Genomic DNA, 17,881 nt, shown 5'->3' with positions numbered 1-17,881 from the left:
TCATTATAGTAAGTATAACCCCACTTCACAGTTTAAACTAGTCTGTTACTGAACAGTCTAAAATGCGATGAGGATTTACAGAAAAACATTATTGGTCTTGTGTGATATTACTTTAATGTAACATCATTAAAAATAATTATCAGGCTTGTGGTTATGTGTGGATCCACTATAGTGCATTTCACCTTTCAGCCGCTTGCTGACCAGGTGCAGAGCCATTGCGTTTCCTGGATGCTCTACACGGCCCAGCCAAGGTCTTCCGCTTACATTTAAGCGTATATTTGGTCACTGACTTGTCCATGGTGTGAAGACTGTGTACAGCCGCACAATCTCATCTGTCTCTGAGGCTGACAAAGCTGTTATTGTGCAGTTTAGGTTGACAAGATAGTCCACCAATTTGTCAACCACCTCCAATCCAGGAAAACCCCTTGCATCTGATCGGCTTTCCTGAGAAATTAAGAACATTGAGAAATGATAAGGCAGTGTGTCCCATACACTGACTTATAGGACCAGTTTTTGGATACACCCCTCCCTCTCTGTATATGTTGTTTTAATCAGAAGATGCTTGAGCACAGGAAGTACGATTGTTTCGCTTCTCCCCGGCAAAGACGTCTGGTTGAATTCCTGAACAGAATCAAGCCAGACTTCAATCTCTCACTCTGACAAGTAATCATATCTATATATTTCACACAAATTGACAAAATGCAACTGTATAGCTACCACTAGGGGTCAGGGTTATAGATACAAATATAATCCAATTGTGTACGACACACTAAGTGTTTAGTTGATTTACCTGAGAGGAAGTGCTTGGTCCACTCGAGGAGTTGTTCTCACTAAGTTAACTTCTGGCTGGACTGTCAGGACTTTGAGAGACACTGCGTACATCAGAACTTGTCAATTTTAAAATTGCCTGTTTACAAAATTCCTTGGTATACAAGCACGCAACAGAAAGACAAATAGCGACAATTAATAAAATATCAAATTCATAGCATATGTAAATCAATAACTTTTCCTGTAGAATTTCAAATGATCATGTCATTGTCAAATTACCTGAGGGGATGTGTAAGATGATGTGTTGGATAAGTCACTATGGAGAAATGGTGGACTGTGAAGGGGTAAAACATCCAAACCTTCTGCACACTGGGGGGCTTCAGGTGGGCTCTGAGTTAGGATGTCCACTGCATTACTTAATGTGACATCGAGACACTCATCCTCCTGAACTTCGTCCAGCAAGTCAGGTAGAATGTTAGTCAAGTTCACATTGCTGTTCTGAACCCAGCAAGTCTCCTCTGTCAGACTGCTACAACAAGTATTCCACAGCAATGCGCTTACCTAAATAATCATCATAAAAAGAAGCATTTTGAATTCAGAGTACTAGACATATTTCCATTAGAATGGGGGGTAAAGCAATAGGATAATTTGTTGAATGTATAGTAGTAAAGTTGTCGTTGCAAGGAGAATGAGGTCTTTTTGAGTATCTTACCAGTGGGTCTCCCAGGTGGAAAGAATTCTGGCAAGAGTGGATTCCCGAGGACTTCGATGCTGAGATCATTTATGTTGGACATCAGGCGGATATTATAAAGTCTGGATTGTGATGCACCACTCATACCCACAGCTCCATGGGCTCGGTTCATGTTCCATCTGGAACTACCCTCAAGCATGTACATCTGAGTTTGCATTGCATTAGACCTCCAGCCTTAAAATATACAAAATGTTTGAGATTATAGAAAAGAAATTATAAAAGAAGATATGTAAGGAGTATGAGTCATGCCAAAGATATACAACTTCTATTTACCCGGGATAAATGTGCACTTGTGGCGATGAAAACTTTACACAGAAGAGGACCCTCTGCCACATCTCAAGACATCCAGGACCTTGTCTCCCTTTTTTGACCCAGAGCGGACTTTGGTATACAGTTCAACTCCAGGAGGATCTTGGATGCATGTCAAGTGCTTCTGTGGCGTCTCCCATACTTTAGTCATGCTCTCAGGGTTGATAAGTCGCAAGCCTGTGGTGTCGGTCAGTTCCCACATAGACTCTAGCAAACCATCGATCAGCCTCCGTGTTTCCTCAACCCCCAGAGTTCTCCTCTTGCAATGTCTGGCCAGTTCACTGGAGCTGATGTTGGCCAGAACTTGAGCCTCTGTAGGAGCATGACCTGCATGCTGTTTCTGCAGCTTGGACTTCTTTGCCTCTTTGAGGCGACAAATATCATCCTGGTCCCACTCAAAAATGCAGTTGGACAACTTTGAGCAGAAAGTGCCATAGATAGGGTGGTGTTCCGTTGTGAGTCCACGTGTAAATCTCCTCATGAAGTGGAAAATGTCTAGTCTCACGGTTGTTTTCCACGGTCGCAGCCATGAAAGAACCGGGGAGGTACCTGTGCAAATGAAAGATCACGGCCCGAATTTATGCATAATGTTATAATTACAATTATCAATATATGACTCTCTCCAAAGTATGATCTGACAAATATGACCTAATACAAGTAGCACTTGGGGGGTAAGCTATCATGTATGATAAATAATTGATCAAGTTTTTAAGTTTGCGCCTGTAAGAAATAAAAATCAACTACATAAACATTTTGACGGTCACACACCTCTCCCACTGCAGCAATCTCTGTCAACATAAATTACTTCGGGCTCTGGCTCGCCAGCCTTCTTGTAGCGCTTCACGATCCCCCGGCACAACTCATCCAGTCCAGCTCCCTCGACAGTGGTGAGCACACAGTTGAGCAGCTGCCCACATTCGCTGATGATATTTGTCATGCAATGTCAAGGGAACTTGTTTCTGTGGGCAGGATCCAACTGATCTAACACATCAGTGCTCCAAGGGCAGACAGGGATTTTGCACTTACTGCACCAAGGATAGTCTCCGCCGATCAAGTAATACCTGGAGTCAAGGTCAATTACTTCCCGGGCTTTTGGGTAAATCCCAGAGTGGTGCATCTTGCTGTTGCACTGCACACATTTAATTGGAATACTCCACATCCGCATTGGTGCCCACAGAAACATCCGCTGCCTGAAGTAGGCCATGGGGTCAGGTCGTACATTTGTCAGCTTTGGTGGATCAGGTGGAAGGAACCAGTTCTTAGAAGCCTCTTGCCGCAGACACCCTGTGGCCTTGTAAAGACACTGGGCAATCCACTCCTGATCGGCTGGGTTGATGACCCGCAAGAACTGTTTGGGGAGAAAACTCACCCAATTCACCACTGGCGGCCTCAGGTTGACAACGTCAGGAGATGTGGCAGGAAAAGAAGGTGGTGGTGTAGGAGGATGTTGTTGATGGGATGGAGGAGGTTGTTGTTGTTGTTGTGATGGAGGAGGCGGTAGTTGTTGTTGTGGAGGAGGAAGTTGCAGCTGTGGTGGAGGAGGTCGCTGTAGTTGTAGTTGTGGTGGAGGAGGAAGTTTCAGCTGGGGCAGAGGAGGTCGCTGTTGTGTAGGTCGAGGAGGTCGTTGCTGCTGTGGAGGAGTAGGTTGTGGTTGCAGTGAAGGGTTCCCACTTTCTCTGCTTAAGCCTGGATGACCTTCTTCAATATGGTGAAGCAGGCCTACTGCACCCATGACCTTTTTATTACACTGCTCACAAGTTTGCACTGCGTGAAAGTCAGATAAATGTTCAGTAAAAAACTCAGCCTGTATGTCCTTGTTACAAAGAGCGCAGTGTATCGGCTGTTGGATCTGACAGCTTGAGGTGCTCTGAGCTGGCTGACTCCCTGCACTTGGGATGCTGTGAGCAGACTCCATCAGCAGCCTTCCTGAACTTGAGCCACTCCCTGTCTGTCTTTGCTGACTCCCTGGTGCACCTGACTGTGAAGAAAGAGTTTAGTTATTTCCCTTTGTCTGAAGATAAGTGTATTTCATTAATCACAATTGTGATTCAATACAAGCTGAGCTAAAATGATAATACATTGTCCAGTTTACATGCTATAAATGTAGCTACACATTGGTTTATGGTGAATACATCTTTAGAAAATATATCATTATTGCTTACCATATGATATCTACATTTGCAGGCAATTTGTGACCCGAAGATGTCTATCCTGCGGACTGGTAGGTTGAAGATAGGAGTCAAGGGACAGGATCTGATGAGCTGCATGACAGCCTTCCATTTCTTAGACCCCGGCTTCTTACCTGTGGAAAACCGGTACTTTCCCTGGGCATACTGGTACATGATACCTTCCCAGTATGAGTCTGGTTTACCCGTCTTAGTCATATCTGCAAATATGAAAACAGCTGCATTAATATCAGATGAAACCGGAGGTTTAGTAAATGCATTAAGGTGACATAGATTTGTTTGGCTAATGGCATTCACTGTAAATATCCTCACACTGCATAAATGTTCTTCCTGTCTGTACACATGTATGTCTAGTTTAATACATTCATACTGTATGTAGTTCCTGTCTTTACACATCTATGTCTAATTTAATACATTCATAATTAAGTTATTCCTGTCTTTACACATCTATGTCTAATTTAATACATTCATAATTAAGTTATTCCTGTCTTTACACATCTATGTCTAATTTAATACATTCATAATTAAGTTATTCCTGTCTTTACACGTCTATGTGTAGTTTTGCATGTTAGTTATAACTTGCTGATGTCCTTTGTTACTGTTGCCGCGCAAACACAGTAAATATCCGCAATTGTCGGACTAATGTTAGTTACGTGAATACACGGCACTGATATTAGCGGTGGCAAAAGTTCAGCGTCTGACACAATTATAACACAACAGCGACATTCATACTGTATCCTTACACTTGAGTATTGCATGCTAGTTATAACTTGCTGATGTCCTTTGTTACTGTTGCCGCGCAAACACAGTAAATATCCGCAATTGTCGGACTAATAAATCGCCGTACATCTTATCATAACGTTAGTTACGTGAATACACGGCACTGATATTAGCGGTGGCAAAAGTTCAGCGTCTGACACAATTATAACACGACAGCAACAGCGACATAAAGTTGTGTAATAGCCGCCCAGAGAATAATTTGACTTACTGTTTTCCTCTCGCTCTTCTTACTGTTTTGCCCGACAAGGTACTGGTATTTATTCTCAGATGGATGAGACAGGTAGAGAAGGGGCGGGACTATTGATGACGCTCTCGTGACATGGCTGTGACGTGACACCCGCTAGCCAATCCTCAACTGCGGGACTGCGGGTAGGACTTTCGTTTGATGTGTTAGGACTTCAGGTCGGACCTGGTTAGGACTTGTTAGGACTTGGTAGGAACTTGTTAGGACTTGGTAGGAACTTGTTAGGACTCCAGTAGCAGCCTGTCGCTGGAGGGTACGGCCACAACAACCTGACAAATAATGTTGTTTAAATATCTTTAAAGTTAATGTAGCAACCAGAGTACGAGATTGTAAATGAAAGTGTTGGGCTAAACATAACTGCGATGGCTGGGAATCGAACCCAGGTCAACTGCTTGGAAGGCAGCTATGAAGCTGGGGAACAATAGTCTGTTTAGGTGGGGGAAGAAAAGAAAAGGAGGGGAAGAGGGGAAGAAAAGAGAGAGGAAATGGAAAGAACAGGGAATTGAAACTGAACCTGTTGCCTGTCAGATGTTGTAGGATGCCTAGGTTATTGTATTAATTAGAGTAATATGACCAAAATTAGACTTTGTTTGAACATGGCATAAGCAGCTGTGGATCCAAGGGTACCTGGTTCGATTCCCGGCAGCAGCATGTGTCTATTTACCCAAACTGTTACCTATTGTTATGAATCTCTTAAATGTCACTTAGTTACTTTATATTGGTGAAATGTTCAAACAGTGGGTTTGTACTGCTTGTAATGCTGGTAATATTTATAATGCTTGCATAGTGCATTGGGAAAAATAAACAAGATAGTTTTGTAGAAAAAGTATATACATTTATTAAAAAAATACTGGATATCTTTATAAAGAGAACCACAAACAACAGTAACAACGATTGAATGAATGAAATAAATGGACCAAGATACAGACGAGTGAAAAATGACGTCTTTGTTGGAGGTAATAAAAACACAATGAAAATACAAAGAATGAAAGAGATCCTCATGTATTGGCTAATAAACATACAAAAAAAAGAACCAATAAGCAATAGAGGATAAAAAATACTGGACTGTCGCAATAACACTGTCTTTTAAAACTATATACATACATTATTTACACTATTTACAGAATGGCATCATTTCTTTGCCGCCCTCTTCCTCCGCATGTCTTCCAGCCACTGGTCATGTGGCATGCCAGTTGTAACAGGACAGTATATAGAGCCATAATATTGGCGATGGCCATTTTCCTGAACCCGGGGCTGATGACACTGACCGCATTTTATTGTTTCTGTTGTCCGAATGTACTTTCTTCGGGCAGGAGATGGGGGCGGGAGGGGGCCAGCGAGAGCAAGCAACCTCAGTGCAGGGACTTGTGGGGGCAAAAAAACAAATGTACCACAGGGTGGGATGGGTGTGGGTACAACAGGAATAGGGGCAGAGCTATGCGGATGTGTCTGCTGTGTGACCAGAGAAGGCAATCCTGGGCAGACAGCCTTTGGAGGATGAGGGTGTTCGGCTGGAAGAGCAGACTTTCTCTTGTCCGCTGCCTTTCGTGCTGAAGTGTGTGGCAAGTGGAATCGATGCTGGGGGCCAAGCTGTGGGGGTGCAGCAGTGGGGCGTGACTGCACTGGTGGGAGAGGCACAGGAGCAACATGAATAGCTGGAGGCAAGTAGACTGGTGGGGTTGGACGAACAGATTTCCTCTTGTCCACTGCCTTTCCTACTGTACTCTCTGGCAAGTGGTATTGATGGTAGGCGCCAGGATGTGGGGGTGCAGCAGTGGGGTGTGACTGCATAGGTGGCAGAGGCACCGGAGCAATGGGGATAGCGGGAGGCAAATTAACCCCTTGCAGCAGAATACTACAATCCTGCCTCTTCAGGCGCTTGTTGTGCCACTGAATGAGGGTTGTTTGATTGACCTCAAACAATTGTAGTGTAATATCCTGCATCACCACACCATTACCCAGGACCAGCTCCCTGATTTTTATATAATCGTTCATGATGAGAGTCCATCTTGTCAGAACCTGAGAGCCCTGTTTTTTAGGGCTCTTATAGAGGCGGCACAGTTTGATAAAGATGGACTCTACCAGGCGACAACAGTCTGGCCACTGTGCAGGGGATCCTGTTGACCCTAAGACACAGCGTGTCGTGCTCTCCACACCTGGTGTGAATTCAGCCCTCTGTTTGGAGCACCTGAAGCGTCCTGTTATCAGGCGACTCTTGTGCCGTGCAGCATACTCCACCCGCTGGCGATCATATGGCAGGAGGTTCTGCCACAGGGCTATAATTGTACTGGCCTGCAGGTTGGTGAGGGTTAGGCCAGTTTCAAGTCTTAGCCCCACCAAGTAGTCAGCCAGGCAATCCACGAGGTCCATTCCAGGAATACAACGCTCATCCACTGCCTGGTAAAAATAAGAGTACATCAAAATGAGCACAAAAAAAAATACATAGTAGCAAATACAGAAAAGGAACATTACTGTCTCAGTGTAATTCTTCAGCAAAAGACTCACCAGATGTTGCGCAGGTGCTGCTGGGGTGGTGTGCTGTGATGCAGAGGAAACTGTGGCTGTAGGGACAGTGGTCGAGAGGGTGGTGGGAAGAGGAAGCATGGAGGCTGAGCTGGTAGTGACGGCTGATGGGCCAGGCAACTCCCTGGGCAGAAAATCCAAAGCCTGGGAAAAAAAGGGAAATTGAATAGAAATACAAATCCATAGCATACCACAAGTATAAATCAATCAATCAATCAATCAAATTTTATTTGTATAGCCCATATTCACAAATTACAATTCATCTCATAGGGCTTTAACAGGGTGTGGCATCCTCTGTCCTTAACCCTCAGCAAGAGTAAGGAAAAACTACTAAAAACCCTTTTAACAGGGTAAAAATATGTAGAAACCTCAGAGAGAGCCACATGTGAGGGATCCCTCTCCCAGGACGGACAGAAGTGCAATAGATGCCACGTGCAGGAGAACATCATCAATAATCAAAGTCTCTAGCAGCATTTGATGAGGGTAGACATCCCGAAGGACAACCCCAACATGACATGCCAAGCAGTCCCGCTGCAAGCACAGTCCATGCTCAGCAACCATCTAGACCACGATCCACCATCCAGACCAGACGCCACTCCAGTCCTCAGTCACCGTCCACCGCCGACCACCAGGACCCATCACAAGCCACCACCGCGGTCCTGGTCCACCGCCCGTGCCCAATGCCAACGCGACACAGGGTCCGCCACCAGCACCACGATCAGCCCACATGACTCAGAATCCGCCACAATGGATCCACCACTGCGACCCCCGGTGCACGATCCACAAACCGCAATCCATGGTGCGGCCACAGAGGCCCTGGATCTGCGGGTGATAAAGCAAAGGGATTCCGGGGAAGGGGGATAGGGATGGAGAAGAGGAAGGAGAAGCTGGAAAGAGAAGCTCCGTGTGTCATGTGTCATAAAATAGAACAAGTAACGTTCTGGCGCACTAATTAGCTCTAACTATAAGCTTTATCAAAAAGGAAGGTTTTGAGTCTACTCTTAAATGAAAAGATGGTATCTGCCTCCCGAACTGAAAGTGGTAGATTATTCCACAGCCGAGGGGCTTGATGGCTAAAAGCTCTGGCTCCTACTCTACTTTTAGAGAATTTAGGGACGACAAGTAGGCTTGAATTCTGGGAGCGGAGTGCTCTAGCGGGTTTATAAGGTACTAACAGCTCTTTAAGGTAAAAAGGCACCATATTATTAAGGGCCTTGAAGGTGAGGAGGAGAATTTTAAATTCTATTCTAGATTTAACTGGAAGCCAGTGTAGCGATGCTAAGCTGTAGAGTCTTTAACGACTTACTGCTGGAGCCAGATAATAATGAATTACAATAGTCCAGTCTCGATGTAACAAAGGCGTGGACTAGTTTTTCTGCATCTTTTTGGGAAAGGACATGTCTGATTTTGGAAATATTACGCAAGTGGAAAAAAGCGGTCCTAGAAATTTGTTTTAAGTGACTATTAAAGGATAAATCAGGATCGAAGATCACTCCCAAGTTCCTGACTGTTTCATTGGAAGCAAGGGCAATGTCGTCTAGCGCAGCTATATCATTAGATAAAGCATCTCTAAGGTGTTTGGGGCCAAGTATTATAACCTCTGTTTTGTCTGAGTTTAATAAGAGAAAATTGCGGGTCATCCAGGTTTTTATGTCCTTGAGACATGTTCGAAGTTTAGTTAATTGATTACTTTGTTCAGGTTTTATTGACAAATATAACTGGGTGTCATCCGCATAGCAGTGGAAATTTACCGAGTGTGTCCTGATAATGTTTCCTAGTGGAAGCATATATAATGAGAATAAAATTGGGCCGAGCACAGAGCCCTGTGGAACACCATGGTTAACTTTAGAGCGCACAGATGACTCATCATTAATTTGCACAAATTGGGAGCGATCAGAAAAATACGATTTAAACCAGTTAAGGGCGGTTCCATTAATGTTAATTAACTGTTTGAGTCTTTGTAATAAAATTTGATGGTCAATTGTGTCGAATGCTGCACTGAGATCTAACAGAACGAGGACCGACACAAGTCCCTGATCTGAGGCTATTAAAAGGTCATTAGTGACTTTGGCCAAGGCTGTCTCTGTACTGTGATTGGCTCTAAACCCCGACTGAAAGTCTTCATATATATTATTTTCCTGGAGAAACTCACACAGCTGATTGGCAACAACTTTTTCTAAGATTTTAGAGATGAAGGGGAGATTAGATATTGGTCTGTAATTGGCTAAAACCTCTGGGTCTAGGGTGGGTTTTTTGAGTAGGGGTTTGATGACAGCTATTTTAAAAGACTGTGGTACATAACCTGATGATAATGACAGATTGATAATGTTAAGTAACGAACTATCAATTAGGGGCAGAATTTCTTTAAGTAACTTGGTAGGAATGGGATCTAAGATACAGGTTGTTGGTTTAGAACCTGAGATTAATTTGGTAAACTGATCACGGGTGATCAGAGAGAAGCTGTCTAAGTAATGGGCAGGATTCTCAGCCGTTTCTGAGATCTCTGTTGTTGGGAGGGTATTAGTGCCAATTGAGGGCAGGAGATGGTTGATTTTATTTCTAATAGTTTGAATTTTATCATTAAAAAAGGTCATAAAGATATTGCTATTTAGGGATCGAGGAATACTGGGTTTCGGTGGAGGTGTGACTCTCTGTCAGCCTGGCTACAGTGCTGAAGAGAAACCTGGGGTTGTTTTTATTCTCTTCTATTAGTTTTGAATAGTAGGCGGCTCTTGCTTTGTGGAGAGCCTTTTTATATTCTTTAACACTATTCTTCCAGTCTATTAGATTTTCAACATTGTTGCTGGAGCGCCACTTCCTTTCTAGTTTTCTTGATAATTGTTTTAACTCATTTGTCTGGGAATTATACCACGGAGCTAATTTACTATGTTTGACATTTTTCTTTTTTAGAGGCGCTATTGAGTCTAATGTTAATCGTAATGAGTCTGCAGAGCTATCGACGAGGTGGTCGATCTCAATGGAGCTCAGGGTTTTAAAGAATTTATTGTTTATATCTACTGCTAATACGGGTTTAAATGTAATTGGGATTATTTCCTTAAATTTAGCTACAGCACTATCGGGTAGACATCTAGAAAATTAATTTTTTATTAGTGGCATATATTCAGTTATTGAAAAATCAAAGGTTATTAAATTATGGTCTGATAGAACTGGATTGCGCGGAAGTACTGTTAAATTTTCAATTCCGACACCGTACGATAATACAAGGTCAAGTGTGTGGTTACCACAATGAGTAGGTTTGTGCACACACTGACTGAAACCAATAGAGTCTAGTATTGAAATAAATGCTACGCTAAGGCAATCTTTATTATTATCAACATGAATATTAAAATTAAATTAAAATGGTTCTGTGGTTAATCGTACCAAAGAAACACTCACCCGTCGCGCTACAGAAGTATTTCTTGCAGCAGGAGAAGTAGTCGCAGAAAGGCTGGTGGATCTTAAAAGAAGAGAACCAGCAGGAGGGGCGGATGGGACAGGGGGCATGTCTGTGTCCTCATACTCATTCTAGAAATAAAATGTAATTTCAGTAGTGTGTTATGCTTTTATAAATTTGTTCATTCTCCAGATTTGTATTTATTGCATGTTATTTTTGTTGGTTTCTTGATAGCACTGCTACATATATTACTGTAAGTGTAATCACAACACAGCCACAATTATCTACAGACATTGTACGGTGAAAGAAATAGAGAATATTACCAGATGATGCTCAGATGCTGCTGCAGTGGAGCTACATCCAGGCCTAGGAGGAGAAGCAGTAGAGTGGAGAGAAGAGGGAGTTGAAGAGCTGGTAGGTGACGGATCTGAGGACAGGTCCAGCCACTCAACGGTTGGGTCATAGACAGCATCCTCAAAGCCCTCATCTCCCTGTTCCTCAGTGCAGACATCGTCCAGCATCTGCTCGGTCTCCTCTGAGTCAGGCTGTATATCCTGCAGGGGCCTTCCAGTCTGACGGAAGAGGTAATCAATACCTATTAGCTCCCCTGGGACAGACAAAAGAATAGGAAGAGGAAAATTAGCTTTCAGAAATTTAACTTAAGAGGTTATTATATTTCATGGATATGAAATATCACCTCATCCTTGTGGAAAGGTTAAACTCACCAGTGTAAACAGCAGGGGGCTGAAAAGAGGGCACAGCTTTCCTTCCAAGCACCTTGAGACACATGGTGTTGGCACAGTGAACAAGGTCCCCTGAGTAACTGAGCAGGCTGGAAGGATTGCCTGCCAGGGATGCAGTTTGACGGTCCTGGTTCCATCGATTAAGCCCTTCCAGGAGGTACAGCTGCAAGTTAAGGCTGTTTGCACTCGTCCCTTAAGAGAGAGACAATGTGACAAATAATGTAAAGTAGAGTTTTGTCAGTGTTAATACTGAACAGGTTAGCAGTATTAATAATAATAATAATAAAACGTTGAACCCTATATATATAATCTCATCAATGTATAGGGACTCATACAGACCTGGAATGAACCTGTTCACGTGGAAGTGGAAGGACTCAAGGGATGTGGACCCTCAAGCACACCTGTAGTTAGGCAGAACAATGCCCTCTTTGGTGGTGGTGCCCGTCTGGGTATAGAGAAGCACACCCGGTACATCCTGAATGCACTTTACATGCTTCCTCTGGACACGCCAGATGTGCTTCATCCTCTCCATGTCCAGCAGAGGGACACCAAGATTGTCGCTGCCCTTCTCCCCCATCAGCTCATCGAGCAGGCTTTCAAGCAAGGTGATTGTCGTCTGCTCTCCCCTTGTCTGCCTTCTGCAGTGCTTGGACGGTTCGGCCTTGGTGATGTGGAGGTCTACCATTCGGTCGGTAATGCCCGGTACACCTTCCTGTACCAGCTCGGCACGCTTGGCTCGCCGCAGCAATGCAACGTCTCTGCTGTCCCACTCAAAGATGCAGCTGGACAATTTGGCCATGAAGGTGGGGTAGAGGGGATGAGCATCCTTCGTACAGCCAGATGCCAGCCGCCTCATAAAGTGGTAAATGTCCAGCCTCACAATGAGGTCTGGCCACCCTCCAAATCGCTGTTTTAATTTGGTCTGTACCAAGCCCTCCCGACAACATTCAGTGTGTCAGGACCAGGCTCTCCACCTCTTGTCTTCCCTTCCCCCACTGTGCTCCTCCCACAGATGGCTCAACCTGGAGCTGGGAGGGGCCTCCTGTGGGAGACCTTCACAGCTGAGACTCATCTCATCAATTCCACCTCCACTCCATAAAGCCTCAGCTCATTCACCCTGTCTTTGCCAGATCGTCCGTTCACCAGTGTGATTATGCTGCACACCTTCCTGGTTTGTCTCCTACCACTGAGTTCTGCCTGCCTGCCTGCCTGCCTGTTTACCTGCCTTCCTGCCTGCCTAACTTTTTGGACTTCCCAAATAAACCTTTTTTCTGCCTTCAATCTGCCGTGTTCCTGGTCTGCACTCTTTTTGGGTCCGCTTAAAAGAAGGATCTTAACACAGTGTCAACGTACAGTAGCTTTGGAGGGGCCACACCAGCAGTGCTGTATCTGTGGATGAGACCAGCTGCCATGTTGTCCAGAGCTGGACCCTCCTGAGCAGTCAGGACACTGATGAGGATTTGGCCCACCTCATTGCTAACAGATGTTAGCCACAAGGCAGTCCCCTTAGCAAAGCCTGACAGCTTCTTGATGATCTGTGATGCAAATAAAGGACAGTGAATAATAAAATATCTTGTATATGTGTGATGCTATTATAATTTAATTAGGTTTCTTTTATTGAACAAAGCATAGTTATATTTCACGTCTTTACTACTAATGTTATAATTTCGACAAAGTGAGGTTATAATGTAGAATATTACATTGTTTACAGTCCAAAATATTTACCTTTTTGGTGGAGTCCATTTTTAGGACACTTCCAAAAGTGCAAGTAATGCTAGCTTTGATGTGGTCCAGCCTGTTCAAAATGTCTCTGCCATACACAGTTAGCATCCACCTGTGAGAGGGGATAACTGACGGCTCTGGCACCTCCTGGAACAAGACAGGGAGCAGGGATTGCCGGTCTGCAAAGTGTATGCATTTAGAACAGTACCGGATCGAATCCACTCCCGACTGTGGTTCTCCCTCAGCTGCCTGACCAATCGGGAGGGGCTGTTACCCTGGGTCCTATCCCTCAGAGAGACAATGACCCTTATGTCACAAGCATATCTATAAAGAAAAAAGGGGAAAAGGGAGACAAAAATAAAAGCAGCAACTTTGAAGTGTGATTCAATGACAAACAAAGACGTTGCATAAGCAAAGTAATCTCAGTATAATAACCTTTGAGTCAGGATCGGTGTGAACTCCATCCTGGTCGGCATATCCAGCTGGTCCAATATTGTTTTGCTGCTGGAAATGTAGGCGATCTTGCATGCATTGCACCACAGTGTCTCAGTAATCATCAGGTAGTAATTGTCCACATCCAGAACCTTGCGGGCTCTCTTGTGGGCTCCATAGCCTGTGAGTTGTTTGCGACATGCAGGACAGGACAGCCTCACCTTCCACAGGTGGTACGGCATCCATACGAGAAGCCGGTGGGTAAAAAAGCGCTCTGGAGCGGGGACCTGGTGATAAATGATGGCTGGTAATGGTGGATTATACCACAGCATCAGGTCAGAGCGCAAACGTTTGTTCTTCCACAGAGCTGCTGCTATCCATTTCTGGTCCTGAGGTGGTACAGTTGTCCTCAGCTTTGCAGGCAGCCAGCCAGGCTGTGAAGCAGCAACAGCAGCAGCAGACATCAGATGAGCCGCCAATGGCTCAGCATCAGGGGTAGGATGTGCTGAGGGACCAGCCACAGAGGTTGCAGCAGAGGAAACACAGGCATTGCATGGGCACCATGCGATCCACCGAACCGTGGTTTTGTGAACGGACGAGAAGAAAAAGTAACCTTATGTGTAGCCGTTTAAAATATAAACATATGCAAAATATAAATACACCCTCAATACATACTGAGGCCAAAGTCAAAGTTGGCTTGCGTGGTGGTTGCCCAGGTGTGATGGAGGGGGATCCAGACGAGGGTCCTGGTTGTGGTGTCACCGAAGAGGACACAGAGACTGATGGCTACAGGTTCCAGGAAATGAAAATGAAATTCAATAATATGTAATACAACACCAAGGCGGCGTAATATTATGTAGGACCTCTGATACCTTCTTTATATGGAAACCACAATTACATGTCTGTGTCCCTCCAAACAGCGACCTTTGACTCCTGAGCTGCATTGGGCATTTCTCAATCTGTAATAATGATATTGAATTGTATTATTATTACTTTGCTTTAAATGCAATGATTGTACACATATCACTTCCTCCAAGTTTACCTTCAGAAACAGATCGTGCCACTTTTTCTGGCGTGGTGCCGGCCGGTTTCCTGCATCAGCAGGCCAGACCCCGACAGCAGCAAACCTTCGCAGACGGGACATCCACTCCTCATCACCCATAGCTCTGTGCTTTTTGTCTTTGGAAGCCATCTGACAAGAATAGACACATTCAGTTGATACAAGTAGGGGAGAGCGGGGTAATGTCTCACATTACCAGCCTTGCTCCAGTTAAGTGCCGTGAACTGGCATTTGAATACGCAGAGAAAACAATATCCCTGTCCCTGCCAATTGTACAGAGCAACAATGTGCAGGAGAGCTAGGGTGTGCAAGAGATCACATCATAATAATCATAAATGTGCTTAATTGAGCAATCCCCATGATTCTGTTACTAGTCTGATATAAGTTTTGGAATGTGTGGTTGTCAATCTAGCTGCCAGGATTGTAACTATTACAACATGTGTTGTTATGGTGGTTTTAAAGTGGAAAAAGTAAGTGGATCACTTTACCCCCTTGATTTCTCTGGTCTTGTGTCTCACTTCACCCCTAAGCTGGGGTAAAGTGAGACACAAGACCACTTATTAAAAAGCAATCATATTTTCACTGCCCTTTGTCCTGAAGACATTCTGATCATGTCCATTGCTAGGAAACATCCTGAATTAATGGGAAATGTGTCCATTTTACTGATATATCATTCTAGCTCGCCTAGAGGGGAGCAAATGTAAAAAATGTCTCACATTACCCCGCTCTCCCCTATATGCATGTGAGAGAAAAACTAAAGAATCAGCATACTTAACAGCAAATTGTAACATATTTCAGCTCATTGTATAATATAGTAGTATTCCATTACTGCTTGTATTACAGTGTGGATACATACATGTTTATACAACGTTATTATTACTTGATCGACATGCAAAGTGTAACCTTGTGTTACATTATAATGATGTTATACACTACTCTCATAAAGATTATAATAATGTACAGCGGTATGAAAAGCGCCAAATGTGCCGCTCATACAGATTTCCTATAGCGTACAGTGGGGTATGAAAAGCGGCAAGTTTGAACGGTGCTTTTACAAGCGCGATTGTTAAACCCAGCGTCATAGCCCTTTGTCGTGTAAATAAGCTAACAAGTTGGCCTGACAGTCTGACTAAGTGATATGACTATAGCGATATCAACAGTGAATGAATGAATGAATGAATGAACGGCGTGTTATACACGGTGTAATAGCCGTTTCTCGGTGTAATAAATAAGCTTACAAGCAGTCTGACTAAGTGAAATGGCAGTGGTGACATCTTACCTTTCGAGTGTAAATCCTCACAGTGTCGGAGTTCAGAAGGTGTCAAATAAAAAGTAAAGCGTCGGAAGGTGGGGGGAGGGCACCGGTGGATGCGCCGATCGGTGAAGACGCCCATTGTCATTGGCTGAACTGAACGCGTCTCTTTTGGGGCGACGTCAGATAAAACTGGGAGAACGGACCCACTGATTTGCTGTCGAATCGCTGAGACTGAGCGAAGTGATTCGACGGCGCGACGATTTCGGGAGATAGCGCTTACTGATTGACCGTTAGAAGCAGGAGATCCGGAGACGTGATTGGATGCGAGTAGACAGTCCTCCACTCTCCCGGCACCGCTATGCTCACCACTATACCACCATCACCAGAAAATTGTTGTAATTTGGCAGCCACAACGCGATAAATTTGTGAAAAATGATTGACAAACCAAGTTGAAAAGAATGAAAGAGGGGAAGAAAAGAATAAATGGTTTACCAAAAGTACTGTAACACATAATTGAAGCTGTCCACATATCTACATTAACTCTGAGTGCAAGCATAATGAACTTGCTATGACAAAGTGCAGTGCAATTGAGCAATTGACTGAGTCCTTCATTTCACCTAATGATTCGTATCAGCTAAGCTGTTGCATCGGTATGCTGCTTAACAGTGAGAGCTACATGGACATGAAAAGCAGCCTGTCGTTGTTGGCAGGGTTTGAACCTGCGCGGGTAAACGCCAATGGATTTCAAGTCCATCGCCTTAACCACTCGGCCACAACAACCTGACAAATAATGTTGTTTCAATATCTTTAAAGTTAATGTAGCAACCAGAGTACGAGATTGTAAATGAAAGTGTTGGGCTAAATATAACTGCGATGGCTGGGAATCGAACCCAGGTCAACTGCTTGGAAGGCAGCTATGCTCACCACTATACCACCATCGCCAGAAAACTGTTGTAATTTGGCAGCCACAACGCGATAAATTTGTGAAAAATGATTGAGAAACCAAGTTGAACAGAATGAAAGAGGGAAAGAAAAGAATAGACGGTTTACCAAAAGTACTGTAACACATACTTGAAGCTGTCCACATATCTACATTAACTCTGAGTGCAAGAATAATGAACTTGCTATGACAAAGTGCCGTGCAATTGACTGAGTCCTTGAAACAACAGACTTAACATTTCACTTAATGATTCGTATCGGCTAAGCTGTTGCATCGGTATGCTTCTTAACAATGAGAGCTACATGGACATGAAAAGCAGCCTGTCGTTGTTGGCAGGATTTGAACCTGCGCGGGGAAACCCCAATGGATTTCTAGTCCATCGCCTTAACCACTCGGCCACAACAACCTGACAAATAATGTTGTTTCAATATCTTTAAAGTTAATGTAGCAACCAGAGTATGAGATTGTAAATGAAAGTGTTGGGCTAAATATAACTGCGATGGCTGGGAATCGAACCCAGATCAACTGCTTGGAAGGCGGCTATGCTCACCACTATACCACCATCGCCAGAAAATTGTTGTAATTTGGCAGCCACAACGCGATAAATTTGTGAAAAATTATTGACAAACCAAGTTGAAAGAAAAGAATAGACGGTTTACCAAAAGTACTGTAACAAATAATTTAAGCTGTCCACATATCTACATTAACTCTGAGTGCAAGCATAATGAACTTGCTATGACAAAGTGCAGTGCAATTGAGCAATTGACTGAGTCC

The 17,881-nt window shown here is 44.0% G+C and overlaps 2 protein-coding genes and 3 non-coding genes across 5 annotated transcripts; all 5 read right to left on the bottom strand.

Moving 5' to 3' along the window:
* Positions 1-1,826: 1,826 nt before the first annotated feature.
* LOC128460597 (uncharacterized) lies at positions 1,827-12,646 on the bottom strand. The gene is made up of 11 exons (XM_053445842.1): positions 12,038-12,646; positions 11,681-11,890; positions 11,279-11,562; positions 10,958-11,086; positions 7,544-7,705; positions 6,430-7,435; positions 4,131-4,214; positions 3,991-4,046; positions 2,890-3,176; positions 2,634-2,748; positions 1,827-2,243 (listed from the first exon to the last, which is right to left on the bottom strand). The coding sequence occupies exons 2-11, from the start codon at positions 11,742-11,744 to the stop codon at positions 1,827-1,829; spliced, it is 2,604 nt and encodes an 867-aa protein (XP_053301817.1). The 5' UTR covers positions 11,745-11,890; positions 12,038-12,646.
* A 409-nt stretch (positions 12,647-13,055) lies between these two features.
* LOC128460596 (uncharacterized) lies at positions 13,056-15,044 on the bottom strand. Its single transcript, XM_053445841.1, has 5 exons — positions 14,980-15,044; positions 14,528-14,598; positions 13,856-14,357; positions 13,424-13,744; positions 13,056-13,233 (listed from the first exon to the last, which is right to left on the bottom strand). The coding sequence occupies exons 1-4, from the start codon at positions 15,042-15,044 to the stop codon at positions 13,522-13,524; spliced, it is 861 nt and encodes a 286-aa protein (XP_053301816.1). The 3' UTR covers positions 13,056-13,233; positions 13,424-13,521.
* A 1,821-nt stretch (positions 15,045-16,865) lies between these two features.
* trnas-uga (transfer RNA serine (anticodon UGA)) lies at positions 16,866-16,947 on the bottom strand. Its single transcript has one exon. It is a non-coding gene; the product is annotated as a tRNA-Ser (tRNA).
* An 89-nt stretch (positions 16,948-17,036) lies between these two features.
* trnag-ucc (transfer RNA glycine (anticodon UCC)) lies at positions 17,037-17,108 on the bottom strand. Its single transcript has one exon. It is a non-coding gene; the product is annotated as a tRNA-Gly (tRNA).
* A 323-nt stretch (positions 17,109-17,431) lies between these two features.
* Positions 17,432-17,513, bottom strand: trnas-aga (transfer RNA serine (anticodon AGA)). Its single transcript has one exon. It is a non-coding gene; the product is annotated as a tRNA-Ser (tRNA).
* Positions 17,514-17,881: the final 368 nt, after the last annotated feature.

Source organism: Pleuronectes platessa, chromosome 17, assembly GCF_947347685.1.
Source record: "Pleuronectes platessa chromosome 17, fPlePla1.1, whole genome shotgun sequence".
In the NCBI taxonomy this organism is placed as follows: domain Eukaryota; kingdom Metazoa; phylum Chordata; class Actinopteri; order Pleuronectiformes; family Pleuronectidae; genus Pleuronectes; species Pleuronectes platessa.
This window is presented reverse-complemented; position numbering and strand designations above follow the sequence as displayed.

Excerpts from the sequence above, each read along its gene's own strand:
- LOC128460597 (XM_053445842.1), bottom strand. The coding sequence starts at position 11,744 with ATGTGTCTCAAGGTGCTTGGAAGGAAAGCTGTGCCCTCTTTTCAGCCC. Across the intron at positions 11,087-11,278 it reads CAGCATCTGAGCATCATCTG|AATGAGTATGAGGACACAGA; the intron begins GTAATATTCTCT and ends TTTTATTTCTAG. Across the intron at positions 4,047-4,130 it reads AAAGTACCGGTTTTCCACAG|TCCGCAGGATAGACATCTTC; the intron begins GTAAGAAGCCGG and ends TCAACCTACCAG.
- LOC128460596 (XM_053445841.1), bottom strand. The coding sequence starts at position 15,044 with ATGGCTTCCAAAGACAAAAAGCACAGAGCTATGGGTGATGAGGAGTGG. Across the intron at positions 14,358-14,527 it reads CAACTTTGACTTTGGCCTCA|CACATCCTACCCCTGATGCT; the intron begins GTATGTATTGAG and ends CTGGTCCCTCAG. Across the intron at positions 13,745-13,855 it reads ACACCGATCCTGACTCAAAG|ATATGCTTGTGACATAAGGG; the intron begins GTTATTATACTG and ends TTTTCTTTATAG.